Source organism: Monodelphis domestica, chromosome 1 (assembly GCF_027887165.1).
Source record: "Monodelphis domestica isolate mMonDom1 chromosome 1, mMonDom1.pri, whole genome shotgun sequence".
NCBI lineage: Eukaryota > Metazoa > Chordata > Mammalia > Didelphimorphia > Didelphidae > Monodelphis > Monodelphis domestica.
Genome location: NC_077227.1, coordinates 392,639,595 through 392,665,888, shown reverse-complemented (window position 1 = coordinate 392,665,888; position 26,294 = coordinate 392,639,595). Strand labels below are relative to the sequence as shown.

Here is a 26,294-nt window from a genome sequence, read left to right as displayed (position 1 = left end):
GTTCCTAGATTCAAATCTCACCATTGATACTTAACTACTCATGTGACCCTGGGCAAGTCACTGAATCTCTGGTCTCAGATTCCTCATCTATAAAATGAGAGAATTGGGCTAGATGATCTCCAAGGCTCCTTCTGGCTCTAGACATAACCTTATGATCTCTGCTGCCAGAGCCAACACTTTTCCCTCCTTTGAGACCTTTTATGAATTTCCTAGAATGCCCCTCTAATCATTTCATGTCTGTATGTCAAAATTTTCAGTAGCTCCCCACTACTGACTTGATAAAGTGACTTTCAGGACTATTCATGATCTGCCTCTAGCCTGTTTCTAAACTTCTTTTTTACTATTCCTTCTCACTCAGTAGACTAAATAACACCACCTTCCCAGCATCCTCCATTCTCATCCCATTCTCTCTCCCATATACTTGCCTTTTCATGTGTCTGGAAAGACCTCTCCATTGTCTCCATTCCCTCATTTTCTGTCTTCTAAAGACCCTTCCTTTAATGTTCTGTTCATATCCCACCTCAGGAGATCCTTCCCTGATAAACATCCCCCATGAACATCATGGCCCCTTGTCTCATACTATTCTACTTTTCTTGCCTTCTCCTTTCCATTTGCTTCACTTTCCCTATCTTAGGTATTACAGTATTTGTCTTTATTTTATTATAATCTCCTTGAGGGATGAGCCTGTGCTGTGTCTTTGTAACTCTAGTGCCTTGTAATTGCTTAGTAAATGTTAATTATTATTGAATTTCTTTTTTAAAGCCCTTACTTCCTATTTAGAATCAATACTGAGTATCCATTCCAGGTCAGAAGAGCAGTAAGGGCTAGGCTTTGGGGGATTAAATGATTTGATCAAGGTCTCATAGCTAGGAAGTGTCTTGATCAGATTTGAACCCAGGACCTCTTCTAGCTACCCCTTTCTAATCATTAACAATATTGCCTATAAAAAGTTTATAATTCCAGAAATTTTTGCTTTCAAATTATTTTTAAAATTTTATTTAATTAGATGATTTAGAATATTTTTCCATGATTACAAAACTCATCTTCCTTCCCTCCCTTCACCCCCTTTCTGTATCTAACACTCAATTCCATTGGATTTTACATGTGTCATTGATCAAGACCTATTTCCATATTATTAATATTTGCACCAGGGTGATCATTTAGAGTCTACATCCCCAACCATATCCCTTCGACCCATGTATTCAAGCAGTTGTTTTTCTTTGGTGTTTTTACTCCCACAGTGTTTCCTCTGAATGTGGATAGTGTTCTTCCTTGTAGATTCCTCCAAGTTGTTCAGGGACATTGCATTGACACTAATGGAGAAGTCCATTACATTCGATTGTACCACAGCGTATCAGTCTCTGTACAATGTTCTCCTGGTTCTGCTCCTTTCGCTCTGCATCACTTCCTGGAGGTTGTTCCAGTCCCCATGGAATTCCTCTACTTTATTATTGAGCACAATAATATTCCATTACCAACATATATCACAATTTGTTCAGCCATTCCCCAATTGAAGGGCATCCCCTCGTTTTCCAATTTTTGGCCACCACAAAGAGCTCAGCTATGAATATTCTTGTACAAGTCTTTTTCCTTATTATCTCTTTGGGGTACAGACCCAGCAGTGCTATGGCTGGATCAAAGGGCAGACACTCTTTTATCGCCCTTTGGGCATAGTTCCAAATTGCCCTCCAGAATGGCTGGATCAATTCACAACTCCACCAGCAATGAATTAATGTCCCCACTTTGCCACATCCCCTCCAGCATTCATTACTTTCCATAGCTGTCATGTTAGCCAATCTGCTAGGTGTGAGGTGATACCTCAGAGTTGTTTTGATTTGCATTTCTCTGATTATAAGAGATTTAGAGCACTTTTCATGTGCTTATTAAAAGTTTTGATTTCTTTATCTGAAAATGCCTATTCATGTCTCTTGCCCATTTATCGGTTGGGGACTTTCAATGTAATTTGAAGAGGCTACTGAAATTAAACATGGAGAGATATAATAATCCTACACACACACACACACACACACACACAGGGCCCTTTCTGTGAGCCCTTGACCACCTACCTAAGAACTCATGTTCTCAAAGCAAAATAATTTCCTGCTAAAGTATTTTACCTTTCTGGTAACCAGAATACAGCGTCCTGGGCCTGAGGAAATTGCTTTGCTTTTACAGTTATACACTAATAACTGGATTTATGGTGCAGAAGTTCAAAAAAGTCCAGAACCACCACAGTGTGGCTGCTGAGAAATGAGGAAAAGATTGTGCTGAGCCCCCTCCTTAAAGAGGGTCCCCACAGTACCTTGTCCGGGCCTCATCTCAGAGAGGCAGACGGTATGATGGGGTATGAGTATCAGGCAGATTCAGTCTTAACAGGAGAATGAACTTTCCTAGTGATGAGTTTCTTGGAGAAGAAAGGCATGATGGACAGGTCCAGAGAAGTCCAGAAGCAACAGAGATAGTAGGAAATTTTGGAAATTTGGCCTCTCTTGGAGTCAGATGTTGGAGAGAAGATAAAGAGACACAAGCTATTTGCAAAATTAGTCCCCAAATAACAATGGAAGTATTTCCATCATCTGGAATGCTTTCTCTGGATTTGGCCTTTTTGTTCTCTAGGAAGTCCTCCTGACCATCCCCTGCAAAGAGTTTACAGATCTCCCTTCCACATTGAGAGAATTAGGAGCATAATCTGGAAAATCCTCTTTAAAAATTTTGGCTCCTCCCTTTGTAGCAGTGAAGAAGTCCAAACTTCTTATTTTTCTTTTTTGGGTGTTTATAGTACTTTATAAAATTTTGGGTTTTGGTCATAGGTTATTGTATGCATTTCTGAGTTCTAAACTTTTTCTGTGTCTGCTGGCCTTCACGTCATCTATGGGTTCTGCAAAACTCCCATTTAATTTCTTAGGCCAACCTGAGATACATCAAAACTACAATAGGTAAAGTCATGTTGTGGAAGGGTTACCTGTAATCTCTTCCTGCCTTAAGTGCCAAGGAGCCCTTGACCTCTGCACAAGTTATTGGGCATTTACAAGCTGCCTGGCATTGTTTTATCTTCTTTCTTCATTTAAATAAAGAGTAAGCTCTCAAAGGACAGAAACCATATATTGGACACTCAACAAACTTGATATGGGGCAGCTAGATAGCTTAGTGGAAGATAGCCAGGCTTGGAGACGGGAGGTCCTGGGTTCAAATGTGGCCTCAGACACTTCCCAGCTGTGTGACTGAGCAAGTTGCTTAACCCCCATTGCCAGTCCTTATCACTGTTCTCTCTTAGAATCAACACAAAGTATTGATTCTAAGACAGAAAATAAATAAATAAATAAACAATTGTGATTTAAGGAATTTATGAAGAAAATTGTCAATTTTGTCTTTCAGCATCATCAGCTGCCATGGCTGGAGTGAATAGCTTGGGTCCCTCCAACTCTGGTAGCCCCCGAATGTTTCCTCAGATTCAGATTGGACCTGGACATGGTTCAGTTTCCTCCATTCCTTCAAATCCAAGCCAGCAGGATCGCAGTGTGGCGCAGTATACTGGTACACAGAGCCTTCAGAGAGGAAGCCTCTACAGTGTGGCACCTGGCATGACTCAGATGGTCCCCCAGCACACGCCTCAGGCCTCTAATGGGCACGCCCACATGCCCCGGCAGCCCAGCGTGGGCCAGAGCAGTGCAGTTCCTGCTAGCTATGGTCAGAACCCCCTGGGAAATCCTGGGCTTCCTCCACAGCACAGTAAAGGGACCCTGAATCCCACTTTATCTAAGCCCTCATTGCCCAGAGTGCCAACAGCTGTGGGAGCCCCAAATCCCTCTTGGCAGCACCAAGGTGTGCCCAGCATGAACAGTCAGCCACAGGGGAACAGCAGTGGGAGCCCTTTCCCAGCCACCTCCACTTTCCACATGCAGCAGCCCCATCTGAAGATGACTAGCCAGCAGTTTCCCCAAGGAGGGCCTCAGGTGAACCTCAGTGCCAGCCGACCAATGACATCCATCAGCTCTGCCGTGTCCGGGCAGATGATGACATCCATGAGCACACAGCAGAGGACGAGTGCATCTGCCCAGCAACAGGTGCCCTCTCAGCAAGTCCTGCCTGGGATGAACCCAGCTGTCCCAGACCTGACTGCATTCAACCAAAACCCAAGCCAGCAGCTGGCAAACCGAGCCAGTCTGCACTGTGGGCAGAGCTACCAGGTGAGGACAGCAAACCAGGAGCTACCTTTTACCTACAGTGCTCCACCAGGCAACAGTGGATTACAGAATCTTACTGGTGACACAGATCTGATAGATTCTTTGCTGAAAAATAGGACTTCAGAAGAGTGGATAAATGATTTGGATGAATTGTTAGGAACACATTAACGTGGAGTTCAGGGTATCCTGTTTTTGCTACAACTTACATTTTGGTTCTTAACATCAAGAACTATCGGACCAAAAGCCTGTGGCATTGAGGAGCTTTGAAAGTGTCTTGGAAACGGCCAGGAAATGGACCTCTGTTGCTTCCCGTTGAGCTTGAACACCCTGTTCTGATGGCAGCTGAGGTCTGCATGTCATAGGGACACTGCATGTGGGAAGAAGTTGCACATTCAGACAGGTGGGGCCCGTCGAAGTGGGCTTCTTCTGTTAGTGCTGTCACATGATGGGGAGAAAAACAGCTTTTTAAAATGTACATTTATATTGAAAAGACCAAAAATGTAGTATTGGACTGGAGGTGGGGGGGAAATCAGTGCCATTTTGTTGATGAAACCCAGTTTCCCCTTCCATTTTCCATATTTTTAGATGCTTTGTTTTTTTGTTTTTTTTAAACGGTTTTGTAGCCAGACTTTATGCAATTTGTTTCATAAAGATGATAAAAATACATTTTGTCAAATGCTAGGTTAGGTCAATTGTGATAATAGCAAATCTGGAGACTTGTCATCCTATAGTTTATGGCAGACCTTTTATTTCCATTTTTAGAAGCAAGGGGAATGGGGTACATGTAAGAGAGGTGCATGTATTTTCCCTTGATCCACAACATCTCCAAATCCACCTCATTTCTCCTCATTTCTGGCTAAGACTGGTACATTTACACACCTGATGGTGGGAGGTTTCTGCTCATTGTTGAGATGAAAAGGAAGAACTAATGTCAAACTCCTGATAGGTTGCTGTTGGACTTCCTTGTGGCCACCACCTTCCATAGTTAGATGTTGTTGCCAATAACCACTCTTGAAGGACACTGAGCCCTTCTCTCACTTGTTTAAAGAGAGACTTTCTTTTGAGAGAGAAAAAAGGTTTTTTGTTTTGTTTTGTTTTTGCTTGTCTTTTGTTGTTACTGTTGTTTTTTAAGGCTTGCCCCATCCCTGTCTATTCCCAACCCCCTCCCGAAAGGGAGCTCCTTTGCTTTAGGTGATGGATTCTATGGGGTTAGGTAGAATTCTTGTGACAGAGCCCAGAAAGGAAGCTTTGGGGCCCAAGAAGATCAAGGCAGAAAACTCTTTACCTAGTATCATAAAAGCTGAGGGAAGTCAAAATAACAGCTGCTTATGCAATGGAAATAGATTTTTGGTTTGTGTTTTGCTCTTCTCTTGTCATTAAAAGTCTCCCTTAAAACACTTCTTGGCTGGAGTGACTGAGGATCTACCTGTCCCCAAGAAAATTTCAATTTCTTTTGCAACAAATGCTGCCTAAGGAGTAGCATGAGCTTAGTGGAAATCACCAAAGTGATCTGTGAGGGTTTGGTTCATTCAGGGTAAAAGAAACAGTGATAGGATGGGGGGGGGGGGATTTCTAAGTTCTTGTGTATTATCAGAACCTCCCTCCTTTAATCCCCTTGAAAAAAATGTTTAATTAAACATTTAATCATTTTTTAATTTCCCAAGAGCTACAAACTTTCACCCCTAAAAGTGGATGATCTTTTGGGTAAATATTCACATTGGAATTCCAAACTCTTGGAAGTGCCCTGGCCCAAATGCACAGCTCTAAGGACCAGGAGGAAGGGTGCCTCCCCGCCCCCAAATGGCCTGGGACCAGAGGAGAATACAAAGAAAGGCTAGTTTGGGAGCCATATACATGGAAGGAATACAGACGTTATCAGACATTTGTATTTTATTGCTGTATCTACAGTTCCTTTTATCAGACAACTTGCACTTTAAAAAAACCAACCTGCTTTTTATTAACACTAATATTTTCTTTAACCCTTTCTATATATGCATATGAATTTTTCTTTTTAAGTCCCACAAACATGCATTGGGTAGATTGCAGTGACTTCAAGTCCTGTTCAACAGATTTTTGGTTGTTGCCTGATGGGGCAAATTAATGGAAATGTCTAATGAAGGTGGATGCCTCCCTACCACCACATCCAGGTATTAACAGCAGGCCTTCCCAGCTGCTCCGTGTGGCCCCTTTCATTGGTTTAGAAAACAGCAGTGGCGCGTTGGGGATTAAATGGAGAGTCAGAGAATGTGGCATTTCCGAAGGTCATCCCGAGTTTAAGCCTAATCTTTGTTTCTCTGGGCTCCGGCAGCATTATTGTTTCTGTTAACTCCAACAGATGTGGTTGAAGGTCATGGCATTCAAAGGAAAACTTTCCCATAGAAAAATCACTGTCATTTTCCAGGACAGGCTTTAGAAGGAAAGACTGTCGTAGCATGGAAATGTGGTGGAAACGGTTACACCACCAGTGCCTTTGTCTTGTTAGGGATGCTTGGGACCTCAAAAATTCCGCAATAGCCATGACCCTCCAGAGGGGAGATTCCCCATCTTCCCTTTGAAATGCCCTACATGGGGGAGGAGCTGGAAGATCCAGACCCTCCCTCCCTGCTTTTCAGTCCCCTGAATTCTTCAGAAATTAAATTTGGCTCTTGAATGCCAAATAAGCCAGAAGAGCCAAGCGGCTCTCCCCACCCCACCCCCAGTTTGTTATTTTCATAAACTGAAAGGCTAGGTTAGCTGCTTTGGCCCCTTTACTACCAAAAATAGAGCAGTCCGTGTCTGTGGCTGTCTCGGGCATTGGCTGGAGCCGCACAGCTCGTGCCCTCTCTCCTTTGGCGGAAGGGCCTCCGTTTGGGGGAGGGGCAGCGCTGCTGTCCGGCTAGCTCGTCCGTTGCCTCGGTTCTTAGACATGTGGCTCTTTAGATATGCAGTCAGGCTTCTTGTTTGCTGCAGCCTCATAGCAATAAGATGCAACTCCTGGGGCCCCCCAGGGAACTGCCCATGGCTTTATTTATGAACTCTCATCAGGAGCAGGTAAGGAGAAGTAACATCCTTACCTGCCACAAATCAAGACTCAAATAAAACGGTGCTTAGACTTTTGTTATACACATTTCCTTTGTGTAAATAAATGTTTACAGTTTTATATTGAAGATGGAATAAGAGTTAGATCTTTTGACTGTATATTTTTTACTTTTTATAGATTTTAAAACTGTATAATTCTTTATATATGTGTTGGGGGGAGGCAGGGAGTATGGGAAGTTTTATGCCTGTAAATGAACAGTCAAAATTGATGCTAACCTTTTATGCCCTGTTTTTGTATAAAGATCCTATTAATCCCCTGATTCTCCCACTTCACTTAACTCTGGCACACACCAAAAAGAGAACCTTCACTTTCCTGTTTTATCATTATATGAAATAATAAAGTATTTTACTAGTATGAAAACGCACTGTGCTTTTTGCCTGAATATGCACCCATATGCCTCGAGTTCATAGTGGCATGCCTCATGATGTCCGGCCTACTGTGACTAAATCTGTGCAGTTTGGTTCTTTTTAAAACCCTCACCTTCGGTCTTAGAATCAATACTGTGCCTTGGTTCCCAGGCAGAAGAGGGCTAGGCAATGGGGGTCAAGTGACTTGGCTAGGGTCGTAGCTAGGAAGTATCCGAGACCAGCTTTGAACCCAGGACCCCTTATCTCCAGGCCTGGTATTCCACAGAGCCACCCAGTTGCCCCCAGGTTCTTTCAATATGCTTCAGGGCCTCTTCTGCTGTAAGGTTGCAGGTCAAACTTAGGGTGCCTAGGAGTGAGTCTACAAAGGGTTTTATATTTGCAGAATGCTTGCTGAATGATGTTTAATATGACCCCCTCGTGGTAAGTTCTTGAGTGAGGTTAATCTTACAGAAAGGAACACAAGCTTTATTTGTCCCTGAATAGAGAGAATCATTTTAAATTGAAGGAAAGACTCATGGCGAGTTGGGAGAGACTACTCTAGAATTTGAAGAGCAGTCCTGTGAAAGTAGGATTAGACTTGTTCTATTTGACTCAAAGGGAAAATCCAGGAGCATTGGGGGAAGGCAGAGAGGCAAAGGCTTGATGCCAGGAAAATCTAATAAAACCATTGAAGAATGAGTTATCGGGGCAGCTTGGTGGACTCTTCCTAGCTGTGTGACCCTGGGCAAGTCACTCAATCTCTTCTTGCTTTAATCCACTGGAAAAGGAAATGACAAACCACTCTGCTATCTTTGTCAAGAAGACCCCATGGATAGTGTTGGTGCACAGTGGTCCGTGGGGTCACAAAGTTGGACATGACCAAACGACAACACTGGGCTCTGTCTCCTCTAAATGCAGCGGTCCCAGTTCTCTCAGTTTAATCCTTAAGGAAAGGGTGCGGTGAAGCAGCCTCCCCCTCCCCCCATCACAGAGCCCCTCCTAAATGCACTCAGCACTGCACACATTTCTCCAGGCGTGGTTTTCCCTGGACCCATTTGTGTGCTCTGCCGTTCAGGATGCTCTTCTGCCCTTGATGCTCCCAAGGTCACCTTTGGGTAGTCTCATCACACTACTGCCGTGTTAAACTAGCTGCTCACTAGGCCTCCCACATAGCCTTTATGTGCTAGGCCTGCACCCCGCCTCCCCATCATATATTCTTACCTTGCTTCCCCACCCAAGGGCCGGAATTTAGGCCGTGATCAAGTGCAAGGATCGCAGGGCCTGGGTCCAACCAGACTTGGATTTGAATCCTGCCTCTGGTGCTCACTAGCCATGATTACTTAATCCACCTGAGCCTGGTTCCTCATCTACAAAACAGGATAATCTCTGTAGGAACTAACCTGAGAGAGTTCAGAAAACCCCCACTATATGCAATAGAAATATCAGCCAGAATCCTTACTCCTTTAGAGCTTATTATAGAAGGGTTAGCAATCCAGCTTGTCAGAATCTTTTGACATCACGGTTTAGATAGCCAAAGTACTAGTAAACTGTCCCTTCTAGCTTCCTGTTATCTGCCTTCTCTTGAAATAGTTACTAAATAAAATGGGAAAGGAACAAGACTGGGAAGAGATCCCCGAGACATTCCATCACTCCCTCCAGGTCGGCAATTATCCATTAATTGTCATTCTTTGGGTCAGGTGTTCCAAGCAGTTATGAATCCACTTAATTGGAGTTATCCCACCCACATTTCTTCCATCATATGCACAAAGAGGCCATGAAAGACCACTGAGGTCACGAACTTTTCCAGTGTTCAGAATTTTGAGTTGTTTTCCAAATTCTCTTTTTTGAAAACTGGAGCAACTATTTCCAGATCCCATTTTTGCTCATTGCTCCTGTCCATAATTCCTCCAAGAATTCCTTAGCCATCTCCATTTTTCTTCTGGACCCTGGGACAAAAATTATTCTGCCTCTAGAGACATGAATTAATTCACAGAGCTTGGCACCAGATCAGAGATGGGTGAGGAGAGGGTGGGCAACCAGAGTCAAGGATAACTTGGAGTATGGTGGTATCCCAACAGGAAGAGGGAAATTGGCAGACTCAAAAGTGGAAATCTGTAAAGAAATTAGAGCTGGGTGGTTAAATGATGATATAAGGACAGACTTGAACATGAAGGTAATAAAGAGATGGAGGTGAGGATGGCATGTGTTTCAGGCAGAGGAGAAAGATGATGTAAAGAAAAGAGAGATGGTTGGAGGGGGAACCAAGGGACGTTGGAGGCCAGGATGAAAAGGTCTGCAATTGATTGAGCAGGTAGAAAAAGATTGCCTTGCTGCAGCGAAGATTATGTGGCATAAATTCATTTCTTGCAGGGAAGGCAGGGGAGAGGAAGAATAAAGCAAAGCCAAGATCAGAGACGTGGTAAAGGCCAAGGGATGGAGAGAGGAGAACAGTATAGAGCTGAACCACTTCACCAGAGTCATCACTGGAAAGGATGGAGAGAGGAGCTAGTGCAGGCTGGAGGGACTGGAGGTCATAGCGAAGATGAAGAATGGGATTGCGGGATGTCAGACAGAGGGAAAGGTGGAATGACGAGCTGATGGAGGAATTCCAAAGTTCATGAACGTGGAAATGGAGCACCACCTGGGTGAAGAAGGCAAGATCAAAGGCATCTCCATCTCCGTGTGTAGCTGACATGGGGTGAGGGAGTAGGTCATGGGAAATGCTTCAGCTGGAGGACTGAAAAGTTAGGGCATTGGATGTGTGTCCAGGAAGTTCATCCCCTCCCCCTCCTCGTCAACATCAGGCTTTGCATCTGTGTACGTGCTGCACATCAATAAAAGTCAAGGTTTGGGGCTTCTTGGGTAGAAGGGAACAGAGAAGAGAGGCACGAAGGGAGCAGGCCGTGAAGGGAAGGAGGAGGGGGCTTGCAGGCTAGGCACCACATGGTCAGGTTACTTAGAGGAATAATTGTCTACCCTTTCTAATAAACTTTAAAAAATATATACCTGGGTAGAAATATGATGGTGTGAGGGAGATGGCTAGAGACAAAAGAAAGACCTGGCAAGCTGAATTCATTGAGGAAGGAAGGAGAGCCACTAGATAGTGGCTATCGGTATCTCTTCAGAGAAAATAAGAAAAACAAGATGATTAGTTCTGCTTTCTCTTGTCACTGGTTTAAACTTGCCCCCAAGCAGCTGGCCTTTCCCTTCCTTGTTCTTGTTCTAGATTACAACATAACCAAAAGAGCCATTTGTATTGTTCTTAGCATATTTTGCGAATGTTTGCTAAATCTAGACCTTAATTATGATGGGTTGAGGAGGGATAATTAAGAAGCATTGTACTGGGGAGAGATGGGGAAGGGGCGGCTAAGTGGTTCAATGGCTAGAGCATCAGGCCCCAGGATGAGAGGTCCTCTGTTCAAAATCTGGCTTCAGACATTTCCTGGTTATGTGACCTTGGGCAAGTTACTTTTCCCCAGTTGCCTAGTCCTTATCATTCTTCTGCCTTAGACAGAAAGTTATTGGGTTTAAAAAAAAATTATTGTACTCCTTGAAAATCATGACCAGAAAAAAACTAGGATATCAGAAATGAAAACTGATCGAATTTCTTAGAAAGAGGAGATAAATATCAAATAAGTTTCAACAGAATAGTTAGAAGCTTATCCACTATGAACAGGTTGGATTTATATCAGGAATACATGGTTGATTCAAAAGAAGAAAGAATATAAACAACAGAATTCCAATAACAAAAAAATTTTTTAATGATTCTATTATTGCCATTAGAAAAACTTTTGCTAAAATCCAATACCCTTTTCTGTTAAAACACTAGAAGATATAGGACCAAAGGGATTTTTCCCTAAAATAAAATTAAAAAAAAAAAAACTCAAAAGCCAAGTGCCAATATCATATGTAAATAAAAAGAAATTGAAATAAATAAACAGGCAAAGAAGAAACAAAACCACCACTTTTTTTAATTAATGTGATGATCTATCGAGTCAAGAGTTAACACTTCAGCAGACTAAGAAAGAGCCTGGCCTAGAGATAGGAAGAAATTGGTTATAGGCCAAGATCTTATATAATATATGAAAATAAACTCCAAATGAATATATAAATTATACATAAACAAATTAGAAGAGTAAGGAAGAACTTATCTTTTGGAACTATAAATAGAGGAAAAAGTCACGACCAAACAAGGGATAGAGGGGATAATGTTGATTACATACAATTAAGTTTTTGTATAAAAACAGAAAAATGCAGTTACAATTAGAAGGGAACCAGGTAAATGGGGAAAAATGTTTGCAGAAAATTTCTGTCATTTAAATCTCAAAAACAGTTCTAAGACATATAAGAAAGTGTTTCAAAGTTATATGAAGAAAAGCCATTTCCTAATAGATAAAAGGATATTAACAGGTAATTTTCAAAGGAAAGAATCCAGGTTATCCAGAAACATGAAAAGGCACTTGAAATCACCAATAATTAGAGAAAGTCACATTAAAGGAACTCTGTGAGGTTGTTGCTTTTTTTAAATAACCACTCGCCTGATGAAGATGAAAAAAAAATAAAATGAACAATTTTTGGAAGGGTTTCAGGTACATGAATTTACTGTCAGTAGAGCTTTCTGGTAGATATCCTGGAAAGCGATTTGGAAGCATGCCCAGAAAGTCACCTCTGATCTGATTAGGTCTATACCTCAAAAAAGATCAAAGAAAGAAGAGAGGGGCTTGTATGTACAAAAAAATTATAGTAACTCTTTGTAGTGGCAAAGAACTATAAACTATCTATTGGAGAAGTGGCTAAACAAATTGTTATGTGAATGTAATAGAATATTATTTTTTCACAAGAAATTATGAAATGGATAGTTTCAGAGAAAGTGGGAAAACCTGTATGACTGATGCAGAGTGAAGTGAGCAGAACCAGGTAGATTATACAACAAGAGTAGGGTTTGTGTGTGCCTGTGTTGCTCATGTAGGTTATAAGTTTCTATAGGGGTCTATTTCCACGCAACCTAAAGTGGGGCATGAAGTGGACTTGAGAGTCCTCCCCTCCCACTCCTCTCCGAGGGAGGCTTTGATTCCTGTACTGAAGGGAGTAGGAGACTGGGGGCACAACTCTGGCCACTCTGGTTCTCTTCAGAGAGGAGGTACCAGACTAGAATTACATTTATTTACCTCCCTAAATGTTGTTAGTGTAAGGAAATTATTTTTAGGGTCAAACTTCACTCTTCTTCATTATTCCTCAATGAGGAGTGCCCCAATCTAGCCACCAAATGCCAGACCCCACATAGAAAATAGCAAATAAACCCATTTATGTAAGCCATTAACAAGAAGTCTGAGAAGTTATATAGATCAGAATATACTAGAAAATATATAGTGAGAATGAGCTTTCCCACCGGGAAATACAATATCTCAATTTAAACAAGAGGGAAAGTCTTAGATCTCAACCAGGAAAAAATTCCCCAGACACTTAGCTCCTTTATATGTTGACTTCTTCTCATTCTTCCATGAAATTATCTGAAGAAAAATCTAGAACCAAGTGTCTTTCTTCTCCCAACTAGAAACCAGAAATCTAAGTTATCTCCTCTCCCATGCTCTCATTTATCCTGCCAGAACATCAAGTAACCAATCTTCATCATAAGAAGAGCCTTAGGCAAATGGGCCTGAGTCTCCGGTTATAAAAAAGAAAATCAATTTTGAAAAACTTAAGCTAATCAATGCCATAGCCAACAAATGGGACTCATGATGAAACAGGCTACCCACTTTTGAAAATAATGTGGGAATGCTTTGCTTGACTTGGCATATCTCTTTTATCTCTTTCCAGTGGGAGGCTGGTGGGAGGGAAAGGAGGATTAGGGATAGATCGATCATAAAAAAAATAAGAAAAGAAAGAAAAGAAAAAAAGGACCATGAAGGGCCTTTTTTTTTTTTAATATAGGGTAGAGAATAGATGGAAGATCAGAAAGAAGCACAGATAGGAAGGACAGCTTTGAAAGCCACAGGTTGAATTTTTTATGCACTTAGAAAGAAAAGAAAGCTATGCATGATAGAGAGCTGTGGCTCCACGTGGAATTTTCTTTTTCTGTTTATTAGGCGTATGGAAACGACAATTTTATTTGGTGGTTGTTAAGTTCAGAATAAAAAATATTTTTAAAAAAGAGAAGTAGAGGGAGTTAAAAGGAAGAACATATGTTCAGAGGTTGGCCTTGGAAAGTGAAGGGCCAGAAACTGGAAGAAAGGAGGGCAGAGGAAAGGGTGATGTCAAGGAATTTCAAGATGAAAAGGAGAGAAAAAGCTGCTTAAGTCAAATTACTTCTTATTTCTTAGTAACATAAGAGGAATAGTTCTCAGGGAAGAGAGAGGTAGATGGGCAAAAAGGAGACAAAAGGAAAGACAGACAGAGACAAAGACAAACACAGAGAGACAAACACAGAGGCAGAGACAGAAAGAGAGAGGAGGTAGCTTGGAAGATGACTTATGGAGAGTAGAGAAGGTTTGAAAGTAACTTCTATAGGGTCATATGAAAAAATGCTCTAAATTATTATTGACTAGAGAAATGCAAATTAAAACAACCAAAGATACTATCTTGCCCATTGAGATTGACTAATATGACCAAAAAGAAAAATTATAAGTGTTGGAGGGGATGTGGGAAAATTAGAATACTAATACACTGTTGGTGGAACTGTGAAATGATTATAGTCATTCTGGAGATTAATCTGGAACCACAATCAAATGGCTATAAAACTGTATACCTTTGGATCCAGCAATACTATTGCTGGGTCTATATCCCAAAGAGATCAGAGATTAAGGAAAAGGAACTACTTGCATAAAAAATACTTTTAGTGGCTCTCTTTGTAGTGGCAAAGAATTGGAAACTGGAAGGATGTCCATCAATTGTGCAATGGCTGAATGAGTTATACTATATGGTTATAAAGGAGTATTATTGAGCCCTAAGAAATGATGACCATGATGAATTAAGAAAAAGTCAAAAAAAATTTGCTTGATCACATGGGTCGATGGGGATATGATTGGGGATGTCGACTCTAAATGAACATCCTAGTGCAAACACCAACAACATGAAATAGGTTCTGATCAAGGACACATGTAGTACTCAGTGGAATTGTGCATGTGCATATGGGGAAAGGATAGGGGGAGGGGAGGGAGGGAAATAATATGATTCTTGTAACCAAGGAATAATGTTCTAAATTGACTAAATAAAATTTTCAAAAAAAATAGAGAACTTTGTAAAAAAAACAAAACAATGCTATCCTTTCCTTCACAAGTTTTTATTGTATGTGTGATATGTGTCTTCTGTCACAGCATTAGCAATACAGAAATATGCATTGCATGAAAGCACTGGTATAACCTCTGCTAGACCATTTACCCCTTTGGGGATAATGGGAAGGTTAAAAGACCATTCACTAATGAAGAACATAAATTAAATAATGTGGGTTTGTGTGTGGGCTTTTTTTGTTTGGGGAGATGGGGGTGGGAGAGAAATTGATTCACAAAATTTCAGAAAACCATTTTAAGGGGGCAGCTGGCTAGGTCAATGGATTGAGAGCCAGGCCTAGAGACAGCAAGTCCTGGGTTCAAAGCTGATCTCAAACACTGCCTAGCCATGTGCCCTGGGCAAGTCACTTAACCCCCATTGCTTAGCCCTTACTACTCTTCTGCCTTGGAACCAATATACAGTATTGGGGTTAGGGTTTAAAAAAAACAACATTGTAAAAAAATTGTTTTATGTGTAATTAAAAAAAAAGTAACTTCTGTAGGGGATAAAATAGGAAATCAATTAGGGAAAAATAAAAGGAGGACTTTGCTTCAAGGAGGGCCCAACTGAAGTTGGATAGCATGAGTGTGTAATGTATTCGGTTGGCCTAGGCCTGGGACTCCTTCCAGCTCTGTTCAGCAGTCCATGAGTCAGAAGCAGAAGGGTCAGAGAGTGGGAGGCATTCAAGGCTGAGGGTTTCTGAGGGATGGAGCATCAGAGATTGATTCAAAATTGAATTCGCCTCAAATTTATAAGGAGCTAAATCAATTGTACAAAAAATCAAGCCATTCTCCAATTGATAAATGGGCAAAGGACATGAACAGGCAATTTTCAGTCGAAGAAATCAAAACTATTAATAAGCACATGAAAAAGTGCTCTACATCTCTTATAATCAGAGAGATGCAAATCAAAACAACTCTGAGGTATCACCTCACACCTAGCAGATTGACTAACATGAGAGCAAAGGAAAGCAGTGAATGCTGGAGGGGATGTGGCAAAGTAGGGACATTAATTCATTGCTGGTGGAGTTGTGAACTGATCCAACCATTCTGGAGGGCAATTTGGAACTATGCCCAAAGGGTGACAAAAGAATATCTACCCTTTGATCCAGCCATAGCACTGCTGGGTTTGTACCCCAAAGAGATAAGGAAAAAGACTGTCTGCCCTTTGATCCAGCCATAGCACTGCTGGGTTTGTACCCCAAAGAGATAAGGAAAAAGACTGTCTGCCCTTTGATCCAGCCATAGCACTGCTGAGTTTGTACCCCCAAAGAGATAATAAGGAAAAATACATGTACAAGAATATTCATAGCTGCGCTCTTTGTGGTGGCCAAAAATTGGAAAACGAGGGGATACCCTTCAATTTGGGAATGGCTGAACAAATTGTGGTATATGTTGGTGATGGAATACTATTGTGCTCAAAGGAATAATAAAGTGGAGGAGTTCCATGGAGACTGGAACAACCTCCAGGAAGTGATGCAGCGCGAGAGGAGCAGAACCAGGAAAACATTGTACACAGAGACTGATACACTGTGGCACAATCAAACGTAATGGACTTCTCTACTAGCAGCAATGCAATGATCCAGGACAATTCTGAGGGACTTAATGAGAAAGAGCACTATCCACATCCAGAGGAAGAACTGTGGGAGCAGAAACACAGAAGAAAAGCATATGATCGATCACATGGTTTGATGGGGATATGACTGGGAATGTAGACTCTAAACATTCACCCTGATGCAAATATTAATAATATGGAAATAGGTCTTGATCAATGACACAAGTAAAATCCAGTGGAATTGCGAGTCAGCTACAGGAGGGGGGTAGGGGTAGGGAACAGAAAGAACATGAATCATGTAACCATGGAAAAAATAATCTAAATCATGTAATTAAATAAAAATTTCAAAAAAAAAAAACAACTGAATTGGCAAGGAGGGAAGACGAGGCAGAGCAGGGATGGTGGCCTGAGAAATGATTGAGGAAATAGGTTTAGGGAGAGTAAGGTGGAGGGAGAAGAGGCATGATGGAAGTTGTTGTTAAATGGAGGAATATCAGAATTTTTGATGAAAGAAATGGGACCCTCGTGGATAATGGTGAGGTCTAGCATGCATTTGTCTGGAAGGACACTAGCAATCAGAAGATCGAGGAGTAGCATCCATGGAATGCTGAAGTCTTCTGGACTGTGGGGAGGAAAGAAAGACTGTGAGTCAGGAATCAAACCCCTGGGAAAAAGATGGGAGAAGGGAGCCAGTGCATAACAGCCAACATGGTATGGAGTGGGTAGAAAAAAATTCATTTTATATACTTCGGCTGCTGAGGAAGGGTAGGAAAGGGACTGTCTGAAGGTAGCAAGGAGGCAGCTGGGTGGCATGCTGGTTAGAGCACTATGCTTGGAGTCCAGACTCCTTTGTGAATTCAAATCTAGCCTCTCTTCTTTCAAGGATTTTCTTTTTTCTCTTTAGGTTCTCCATTTCGCTCCTCCTCAGACTTTTCCTTTCTTTCTTTTTTTAAAAGATTTTATTTTGCCAATTACATTTAACAACCATTCTCCACAGGTTTTCTGAAGTGATAAGATCCAAATTGTCTCCTTTTTCCCTTTCCTCCCGACTTTATGGAGATGGTCAACAATTACTCGCTGTGTAACTGTGGGCCAGTCACTCAACCCTGTTTGCCTCAGTTTCCTCACCTGTCAAAGGAGCTGGAGAAGGAAATGGCAAACCACTCCAGGATCTTTGCCAAGAAAAGCCCAAATGGGGTCATGAAGAGTCAGACAGGACCAAACACCCACAAAAGCCATGGGGGGCAAGGTGCGTTGTGACTCCCCCTCCTGGGGGGGGGGGGCGAGAGGAGGGGAAGAAGGCGGCCCGAGCCTGAGAAGACAGCCAGATACTAGATCTCATCGCTTAGCCCAGGACAAAGGGATGAAATGAAGTTTGGGCACGGCTGCTGAGAAATAGATGGTGGGAGAGTGTTAAGAGGATTTGTGGGTAAACCAAAAATAATCATGGAGGGCTGTCCTGGTGGGGCAAGGTTGTTTAAAACTAAGTTTATTCCAGGGGAACCACATGTTGGCTATGGGGGAGGGGGAGGGAAAGAACATGAATCATGTAACCAAGGAAACATTTTCTTAAATAATCAATTAAATAAAATAAAGTTTATCTTTCTTTAACCCTGCCTTTTAGAAAACATTTAATTTTTTTATCTCCATATTCATTCTTGTCAACGAACAATTCCATAAAACCAAAACCCCAAAACACAAACCCAAATCGACTGAAGTGAAAAATCATGTAACAGTTTTTTCTCTGGAGGTGGAGCACGGACTGAGCCGTGAATCCTTTAGAATCATCCTGTTAGTACAAATAGTAACATATACTATATTGTATATAGAGAGATAAACTATATATTACTATAGTAACATATTACCATATAGTATGTACTACATACACTAATATATATAGTATTATAGTCTATCACTACAACCCTACCTTTTGTCTTAGGATCTATATTAAGTATGAGTTCCAAGGCAGAAGAGTGGTAAGGGCTAGGCAATGGGGGTTAAGTGACTTGCCCAGGGTCACACAGCTGGGAAGTGTCTGAGGCCACATTTGAACCCAGGACCTCCCATCTCTCCATCCACTGAGCCACCCAGCTGCCCCTCGTTCATCATTTAAAGACAAGGAATTATTGAGCACATTTGGCGTCCGGCCTCTGAACACCTCCTCTGGCAGGTAGCGCCGTGCCGGCATTTAACAGGTGTCTCTTAAAAGCGGACGGATGAATTGACAGCCCCCATCCCCACCCCCAGTTGGATTATTCATCCTGGAAGCCTCCTAGGCGGAGGCGAGTTTTCCAGGGCGGAGGGTGGGAGGTGGGATGGACATCGGGGTTTAGCGGCGCCTGATGGAGAGTGAAGGATTCTCTCTCCGGGGGGGCCTCGGACCTCCGCCTTCGGCAGCTTCTCGCCTGCCCTCAGGTGGCTCCTTGCAGAATGCGGGGAGCTCCAAGGTTCTTGACTGAGTGTCTAGTGCCTAGAGCGGTGTCCCGGCGGAGGCGGGCTTGGAGGCGCCGGGGGCCAGCTGAGACAGGCGGGGGGCTCCATCCCCCGACCCCCGGCCTTAAGAGCGCGCGCTTCCCGGTTCCAGAGCCTGAGAAGCGAGTGGGAGGCGGCGCAGCTGCGGCCGGTCCCGCATCCGGCCTCCCTGCACTCTCCCCTGGGATGGGCTGCCCAGCAGGGAAGCCGGGGGTTCCTCTGAGGCAGGGAGAGGAGGGGGCGGAAGAGACTAAGGCTTAGTTCCATGATGAAATGAATGCAGGGGGTGGGGAGCAGAGGCAGCTGGGTGGAGCCCTACTAGCCTTTAAGAACCCGAGTCCCAAGGGACCGCCGAGCGCCCGCCTCCCTCCCGCCTCGCTGCTGCAGTCGTGGGGCGACATGGACGGGCTCCAGGAGGAGGTGGCCCTGCTGGCCACGGTCACTCTCTTCGGGGTCCTGCTCCAAGGTAGGGCTCGGCCCCCAGCGCCTGCTCTAACGTCGGCCAGGAAAGCCCAAGCTGGGGCTCTTGGAGCGGGAGCTAAGCTGGAGGATGCTGCTGATGCCCTCTGAGCTCCCGGGGGAAAGAGAGCCCCCCAGAAGGCCGGCACTGCAAATCTTGGGGAAGGGCTAGGGATGAGCCTGCAGCCAGGTAAATGGGGGCAGCGGCTGAGCTGTTTGGACAGGCCTATGGACTTTAGTCTGATTCGGTTCCCCTTTTGGCTACGAAGCCCCATTGGGAGCCGCCAAGGTCTGGTGCCATGGTGGGGGAGGGGAGAGGAAGGATGATTTCCCCCCTCCACCCTCCACCTCCCCTGCAGTATTTGGCCTGGTGTTAATTTTTTGTTCCTTCTCTTTCTCTTTGGGGTGGAGGGTGGTTGGCTGGCCCAGAGACCTAGGATTTCCCTGGTAGAGAATTCTAGGGAAAAACATCCACTTGGCTGGGCGGCTGTTCTGCAATTCTGCCATGAGACATTAAGTGACTTGAACTAGGTCATACAGCCAGCCAGAGGCAGAATTTGAAGGCTGGTGTTCCTGCCTCGGTCCAGCCTTCTATCCCCATGCCGATGCCAGGGAGGGAAATGGAGAAGCCAGTCACCCCAGAAAGGAGGATGCTTTGAATGTTCAGTTACCCTGTGGGGCATCGGGAACCCCAGAGCCCCAGATTGTGGATACACCCCTGCAAAGGCGCCAAGCTCCAGGTGCCCCAGCCAGTGCTTGATTTGACTACATTTTGCAAAGCAAATGAAAAACAAAGTCGAGTCTCCTGAGCCCACCTGTGTGTGTTTCTGGGTGTCATGATGAGAGTGCTTGGAGATCCTCAGGGAGGTCCCAGACCGTTCCCTGACCACCTGGAGGTAGGGGATGGGAGATGTGACCTCACCCCAGGAGAGCTCCTGACTGAATCCAGGAAGAATGGCTCACAGTTCTGTCACTTGGAAAGCTTTTCTTGAGAGAGAAAAGCACTATAACCCATTTTACAGATGAGACAAGTTAAATGACATCCATGGTAAAGGAAAAAAAAGGAACAGTATAGCCAATTCCCCTCCCCACCATGTCACCAAGAGGCCGGTCAGGTCCTGGAGGTAAGGAAAACTGACCGCTTCTCTTCCTTTCCTCCTCAGCCTACTTCTCCTGGCAGGTGATCACAGCAAGGAGGAAATTCAAGGTGTCGCCCCCAGCCACCAGTGGTCCCCCAGAATTTGAGAGAGTCTTCCGAGCTCAGTAAGGAGCCCTGATGTGTGCCCGAAGCCTCAGAGAGGCTCCTCCTGCCCTGGGATCTCCGGGCCAAAGGGAAGGGGTGTCACGGAGCTCCCCCCATGGCTACGTGCTGAACCCCACTCTGCCCTGCTCTGCTCCTCAGTACTTGGGATGGGGGAGGCTGCCCCTTCTCCCACTCCCATGTCATAGCCCCAAGAGAAGGACGCCCATCAAGGGCATAGGTGGGCAGAACTAGGGGTGAAATGGACTTGTCCCCTACACCTGAACGCCTCCCCGCCAGAGACCCAGGGTGGGAGCTGAAAGGGGAGCCCGGCTTTGCCTCTCTTCTCTTCCCCATCCCCATCTTCCCTTCCCTACTACAGGGCAAACTGCACTGAATACTTCCCCCTGTTCCTGGCAGTCCTCTGGGTCGCTGGCATCTTCTTCCATCAAGGTATCCTCAGCAGGGCGATTACTAGCCCCTTGGGCCTGGGTAGAACCTGAGAACCAAGCCCCTCCCCTCCCCTCGGGCTCCTGGAGCCCAGGCAGGAAGCATTCCTTATTGCCATGACGATGGGGGGTGTGCACCCTGTCCCCCCCAGCTTTCCAGGGTCCCCCAGTTTTTCTTTCTCTGGAAAAGGTGTGGCAGCTGCCTGCGGCCTACTCTACCTGGGTGCCCGTTACAGATACTTCCATGGCTATGCTGGGTCGGCCCAGGGGAGGTGAGCAAGGGCGTGGGGTGGGGGGGTCAGGGAAGGAGGCAGAGCTGGAAGGGTGAGATTGACCAGCACCCCCTCCACTTCCAGACTGGCCCCCCTGTACTTTGGCGCTCGTGTCCTCTGGCTGTTGGTAGGTCTGTCTGCGCTTGGCCTGGCCTTCCACTTTCTTCCGGTCTCCTTGAAGACCCTCATCCCGAGGAGGCTCAGAGGCTGGCTGTGATGGGGCAGGAAGTGAAGTGGGACCCCACAGAGGGCAGAGATGAAGAGTGCCCACCCCGCCAGGGATCGGGGGCTCTGCTGACAGTGGCACTTTGGAGAGGGGAATGTGATGCAGATGCCCCCGAGGTTTGAAACAGAATTAAACTTTTATTACAATTCACGTTTTATATAATTATATATCGACATACGTGAAAAAATCAAATGTATCCAATAATAAAAAACACAGCACATTAGAGTAGTATGATGCATTCCAGTGTACGGCCGCCTAAGCCCAGAGAGGCCCCCCTGATTCCGCCAGCGCACAGCCAGGGGCCAGGGCTGGGCAGCACCTTCGGAAAGGCCCGTCTCCTGGGATCCCTGCCCTCCATCGGCCCAAAGGGAGACCCCACAGCCCAGCCAGGGGAACCCGGCACCCTGATCCCCAGCTACTTGGCCCCATCATGAGGAAGGGGTGATGGGTGGGTGCCCCCAACTGTCCCATGGCCCAGCCAGGCCCAGCCCGAGGAGATAGCACCAGCTCCCTAGGCTGGAGACCCCTGTGGGGCCTGCCCACATCAGGCTGGTGGGCAGTGGGTAACGTGGGGCTGAGCAAGGGCCAAGGATGGCCTCGGGGTCACAGGGCTCGTCCTCCCTCCAGGACCCCTCGCTCCCACCAGCCCCATGTGCGCCTCAGCTCCGCTTTACCGTAGGCCATGGAGAAAGGGAGGCCCTCCTGAGACCTCCCCAGCTCTCCCCGTTGCCCCCAGGGCTGTCTTTGGTCCTGTCACCTCCAGATCTTGTACCCTGCCAGGTCTGGAGCGAGGGTGCAGGCTCCCCACGGGGTGCGGGGAAGACGCTGGGGCGGGAAGGGCTCGGCAGCCCCAAAGTTCCGCTCCCTCCACCCTCCAATGCTTAGTCAGCCTTTTTCAGGAAAATCTGCAAGGACAGCAGAGTGAGGGTCAGAGGAGGACCCTCAGAGGGCCGTGTGCCAGGGGGCTAAAGAAGCTTCAGCGCTGGGCGGGACAAGGTGGGGAGGGGCTGCTTACCTCACTCAGGATGACCCACACTGGGGAGTCTGTCTGGATGGACAAGCGGACGGCTTCCAGGGGCCCGAAGGCGGGGTCCACCTCCCCCTCAGCCACACCCTTGGAGAAAGAACCTGCGGGGTGGAGGGGCACCTCAGAGCCAGACCCCCGAAGACGGCCGTCTAGCCCCTCCCGGAAGAGCTGGCATTTATAGAGCGAGGTTTGCAAAGGCCGGATATTCTCTTATCGGATCCTCAGCAGCCCTGGGTAGGTCGGTAGGTGCCGCTATTATCCCCATTTTACAGAGGAGGATGTGGAGGCAGACGGCAGTGACACGACTTGCCCAGGGTCACACAACTAGTAAATAGCTGAGGCTAGGTAGGAATTTGGGTCTTCCTCACTCCAGACCCGGCGCTCCATCCGCTGCTAAGGGAAGCAGACTTCTCTGCTCATCTTCCTGGCTCTGGCCTACTCACCGATCTGGAGGTAGCCATCTGGGGTCCTGGGATACCTGAGCGTGGCCCCTCGGCCCTCCTGCAGGGCCTCCTTGTCCGACTGTGGGTTCTGCGGGTCAAAGGGCAAGAACAGGGAGAAGGCCATCAAGGACGGGCCAAGGAGACGGCGGGCAGAAGCCAATGAATCCACTTTGCTGTCCACTCCCCTCCCGGCCAGGCCACTCACTCACATCAAAGGGCAGCACCTCCACCGTGGTATTGAACAGCTTGTCCTCTGGGTGCTCGATGTTCCCACTTCGGAAGAAAAACCTGTTTGACAGACACACGAGGCATGCAGAGTCAGAAGGGCACACACAGGGACAGGGACAGGCAGAGAGAGGGAGAGAGGCAGAGGGAGAGGGGGACAGACAGACAGAAAGGCAGAGAAAGACAGAAAGAGGGAGACCGAGAGGAGAGGGAGAAAGAGAGAGGCAGAGGAAGGAAGGGGAAAAGAGTGGGAGAGAGGGAGAAAGAGAGAGAGAAAAACAGAGACAGAGACAGGCAGAGAGAGGGAGAGAGGCAGAGGGAGAGGGGGACAGACAGACAGAAAGGCAGAGAAAGACAGAAAGAGGGAGACCGAGAGGAGAGGGAGAAAGAGAGAGGCAGAAGAAGGAAGGGGAAAAGAGTGGGAGAGAGGGAGAAAGAGAGAGAGAAAAACAGAGACAGAGACAGGCAGAGAGAAGGGGCACCCAGGGATGGGCAGGGCCAGCGGGGAAAGCCTCTCTCTTACAGCTCCCAGGCTAGTTTTGTAGGACAAAGCCCAGGGCTAGCTTCATGGTGGGGATGGAGGCTCAGGACATGTCACTGGGGATGACGATGATGGATGAATCCCTCCAAGGCCTGGCAGGGCCGGAAACTGACCGCTCAAGGCGCAGGGGCTGGAAGAATCGGAAGCGGATGAAGTCTCCAGCAGTGGGTGTGAAGGCCCAGAAGAAGTCTTCACGCAGGTAGGCTTTCTCCAGGGTGAAATGCTGGTATGTCTTGAGGCTAGTGCTGACCTCAGCAGGGGGATTCATGTGCTCCTTTCTCAGGGCATGTTTACCAAAATCCTTGTCCTAGACACAAGCAAAAGCAACAGGAGAGAGTGAGCCAGGCCAGCCTCACAACTAGCAAGCAGTATTGATTCTAAAACAAAAGACTTAAAGAGGTTTTATTCATCTGATTGCTTCCCTTACATCCTGTACTGAGCAATGATGATCATAAAGAAAAATTCAAAGTCTTTTTTTGTTTTTTAACCCTTTACCTTCCATCTTAGAATCAATACTATATATTGGCTCCAAGGTAGAAGAGTGGTAAGGGCTAGGCAATGGATGTTAAGTGACTTGCCCAGGGTCACACCACTGGGAAGTGTCTGAGGTCAAATTTGAACCCAGAACCTCCCATCTCTCAATCCACTGAGCCACCCAGCTGCCCCATAGAATGTCTCTTTGATCTATAAGGAGCAAGATGGTACAGTGGATAGAGTGCTGGATATTAGAATCCTCCCTTAGATGCTTATTAGCTGAATGACTTGGCTAAGTAACTTAACTTGTTTGCCTCAGTTTCCTCACTTGTAAAATGGGGATAATAATAGCACCTACCTTCCAAGGTTGTGAGGATTAAATGAGATATTGATAAAGCATTTTGCAAACCTTAGAGGGCTAGTTATTAATTATTATTATTAATATAGCACAGGATCATAGCTAACTAGAAGTTATCTAGTCCAACTATCTCATTTTACTGATGGGAAACAAAGGTACAGAGGGATCAATGACTTGCTCAAGGTGGTAAGTAGCTGAGTCAAGAGTCGGACCCAGATTTTCTCATTCCACATTCAGGTTTATTCCTAGAAGCAGCAGCATGGAATTGTGGAAAGAACTCTGGCGATATAATCCAATGGCGTGAGTTCAGTTTCTGCCTCTGTCCCTGACTGGCACTAGGACCACAGACAAGTCATCTACTTCTTGAGGCCTCACTTTTCTGAGTCGTCAGACTAGCTGACCTTTTTGCCCCCCCAAATCTGCATGATCCTGGGATCCCAGGGCCTACCCAGCTAGCTTGGGCTTTCGGGACAGATCATAAGCACCAGTTCTACTTCAAGTGGAACAATGGACCTTGAATTGTAATTACTGGGTGGAGTCCTTTCCCTCCAAGGCAACCAGCTCCGACAGGTCCACAAAGGTCGGTATCTTATCTTCCCCCACAACTTCCTCCTTCACTCTGGTCTCTGATGAAGAGATGGCCCAACACCTCTCTATGCCCCCTTGTCCCCACTGCCTCCAGACTTCACCAGCATTCAGTTTGCTCACATAGCATTCCCACTCTCTCATCTTCAATTTCCCCCCATCTACTGGCTCTTCCTATGATGCCTACAAACCTGTCCGTGTGGCCTCCACCCTTAAAATATTCTCACTTGACCATCCCCACTAGTGACTACTCTATTTCTCCTCTCCCTTGCATAGTTAAACCCCTCTCCTGGCTTTCTATAATCTGCCAATGCTGGCCTACTTCAACATGACACTGCCACCTCCCATTTCCATTTCTGGTTCTGGAAGAGTGGCTCTACACATTGAATTCTGGAAGTCCAACAGACCTTTGACAGGGTCTAATCTATGACTGCCCAATCCAGCACTGCCTGGAGCCCAAGTCATCATTTGCTATAAATGCAAAGACTTGGGAAAAGGACAATGACAAAGATCCTCAGGTCTTAGCATTCCTATAAGCCAATTGCTGACAAGGTCTTCCATCTCTCCTGGGAAATGGAACTACTACCCATCCAAGTGGCCTTGAAGGCTGCCACTACCAGCTTCAGGGCAATGTTCTGAGTGACCAAACGGACCAGAGGCAGAACTCACTGCAAAGCACAGGGACCAAGTCTGGGGCTCTTTTTGGGGGGATCCTGTTTGACGTTCATTGACAGTATACTCCAATCCTCAGGATTGACAAGCCAGAATTCCTGGTACAGGGCCCACATTCTCCCCCTGGCTATGTTGTCACCCACCCATAACAGGCTCTGTATGACACCCTGAGCTGCACCATGAGACCTCACAAGACTCCTGGGTTATCCATCCTGCCCCTTATGCATCATGTTGACCTCAATTATATGGGGACACAAGCATGTGATTTACAAAAGCTACTGATAATCACTGAGGCCTTCTGACTGTCCTACTTATACCAGGAAACAAAAGTGGTTAGGACAGTGATGGTAAACCTTTTAGAGACTGTGTGCCGTGCCCCATCCCCAAGACTACTATGCTGTGCCCTCCCCCCACCAAGTGT

At 45.8% G+C, this 26,294-nt stretch overlaps 3 protein-coding genes across 6 annotated transcripts in view; 2 read left to right on the top strand and 1 right to left on the bottom strand.

Annotated features, from left to right (window-relative positions):
* The window catches only part of MAML1 (mastermind like transcriptional coactivator 1), a 52,963-nt gene extending 45,340 nt beyond the window's left edge, over window positions 1–7,623 (top strand). The window contains exon 5 of the mRNA XM_007474187.3: window positions 3,376–7,623. Within this exon, the coding sequence (XP_007474249.1) occupies window positions 3,376–4,352 (977 nt within the window). The 3' untranslated portion in view covers window positions 4,353–7,623. The remainder of the gene's footprint in view (window positions 1–3,375) is intronic.
* Window positions 7,624–18,632: 11,009 nt separating this feature from the next.
* LTC4S (leukotriene C4 synthase) lies at window positions 18,633–21,771 on the top strand. Of its 3 annotated transcripts, none has more exons than XM_001381201.5 (5): window positions 18,633–19,368; window positions 20,525–20,624; window positions 20,984–21,054; window positions 21,241–21,322; window positions 21,407–21,771. In XM_001381201.5, exons 1-5 carry the CDS (start codon window positions 19,176–19,178, stop codon window positions 21,537–21,539), a joined length of 579 nt encoding a protein of 192 aa, XP_001381238.4. In that variant the 5' UTR covers window positions 18,633–19,175; the 3' UTR covers window positions 21,540–21,771. The 3 variants fall into 3 exon arrangements, with proteins under 3 accessions (XP_001381238.4, XP_016283478.2, XP_007474247.2); XM_016427992.2 differs by having other exon boundaries at window positions 18,756–19,368; window positions 21,454–21,771; XM_007474185.3 differs by having other exon boundaries at window positions 19,256–19,551; window positions 21,454–21,771.
* Window positions 21,666–26,294, bottom strand: part of MGAT4B (alpha-1,3-mannosyl-glycoprotein 4-beta-N-acetylglucosaminyltransferase B) — a 59,703-nt gene continuing 55,074 nt past the window's right edge. For both annotated transcript variants that reach the window (XM_007474186.3, XM_056811730.1), the window contains exons 11-15: window positions 23,898–24,091; window positions 23,228–23,306; window positions 23,019–23,106; window positions 22,564–22,676; window positions 21,666–22,453 (exon numbers count right to left, since the gene is read on the bottom strand). In XM_007474186.3, the coding sequence (XP_007474248.2) occupies window positions 22,430–22,453; window positions 22,564–22,676; window positions 23,019–23,106; window positions 23,228–23,306; window positions 23,898–24,091 (498 nt within the window). In that variant the 3' untranslated portion in view covers window positions 21,666–22,429. The remainder of the gene's footprint in view (window positions 22,454–22,563; window positions 22,677–23,018; window positions 23,107–23,227; window positions 23,307–23,897; window positions 24,092–26,294) is intronic.

Excerpts from the sequence above, each read along its gene's own strand:
- LTC4S (XM_016427992.2), top strand. The coding sequence starts at position 19,176 with ATGAATGCAGGGGGTGGGGAGCAGAGGCAGCTGGGTGGAGCCCTACTA. Across the intron at positions 19,369-20,524 it reads CTTCGGGGTCCTGCTCCAAG|CCTACTTCTCCTGGCAGGTG; the intron begins GTAGGGCTCGGC and ends TTTCCTCCTCAG. Across the intron at positions 21,323-21,453 it reads GCTGGGTCGGCCCAGGGGAG|GTCTGTCTGCGCTTGGCCTG; the intron begins GTGAGCAAGGGC and ends GGCTGTTGGTAG.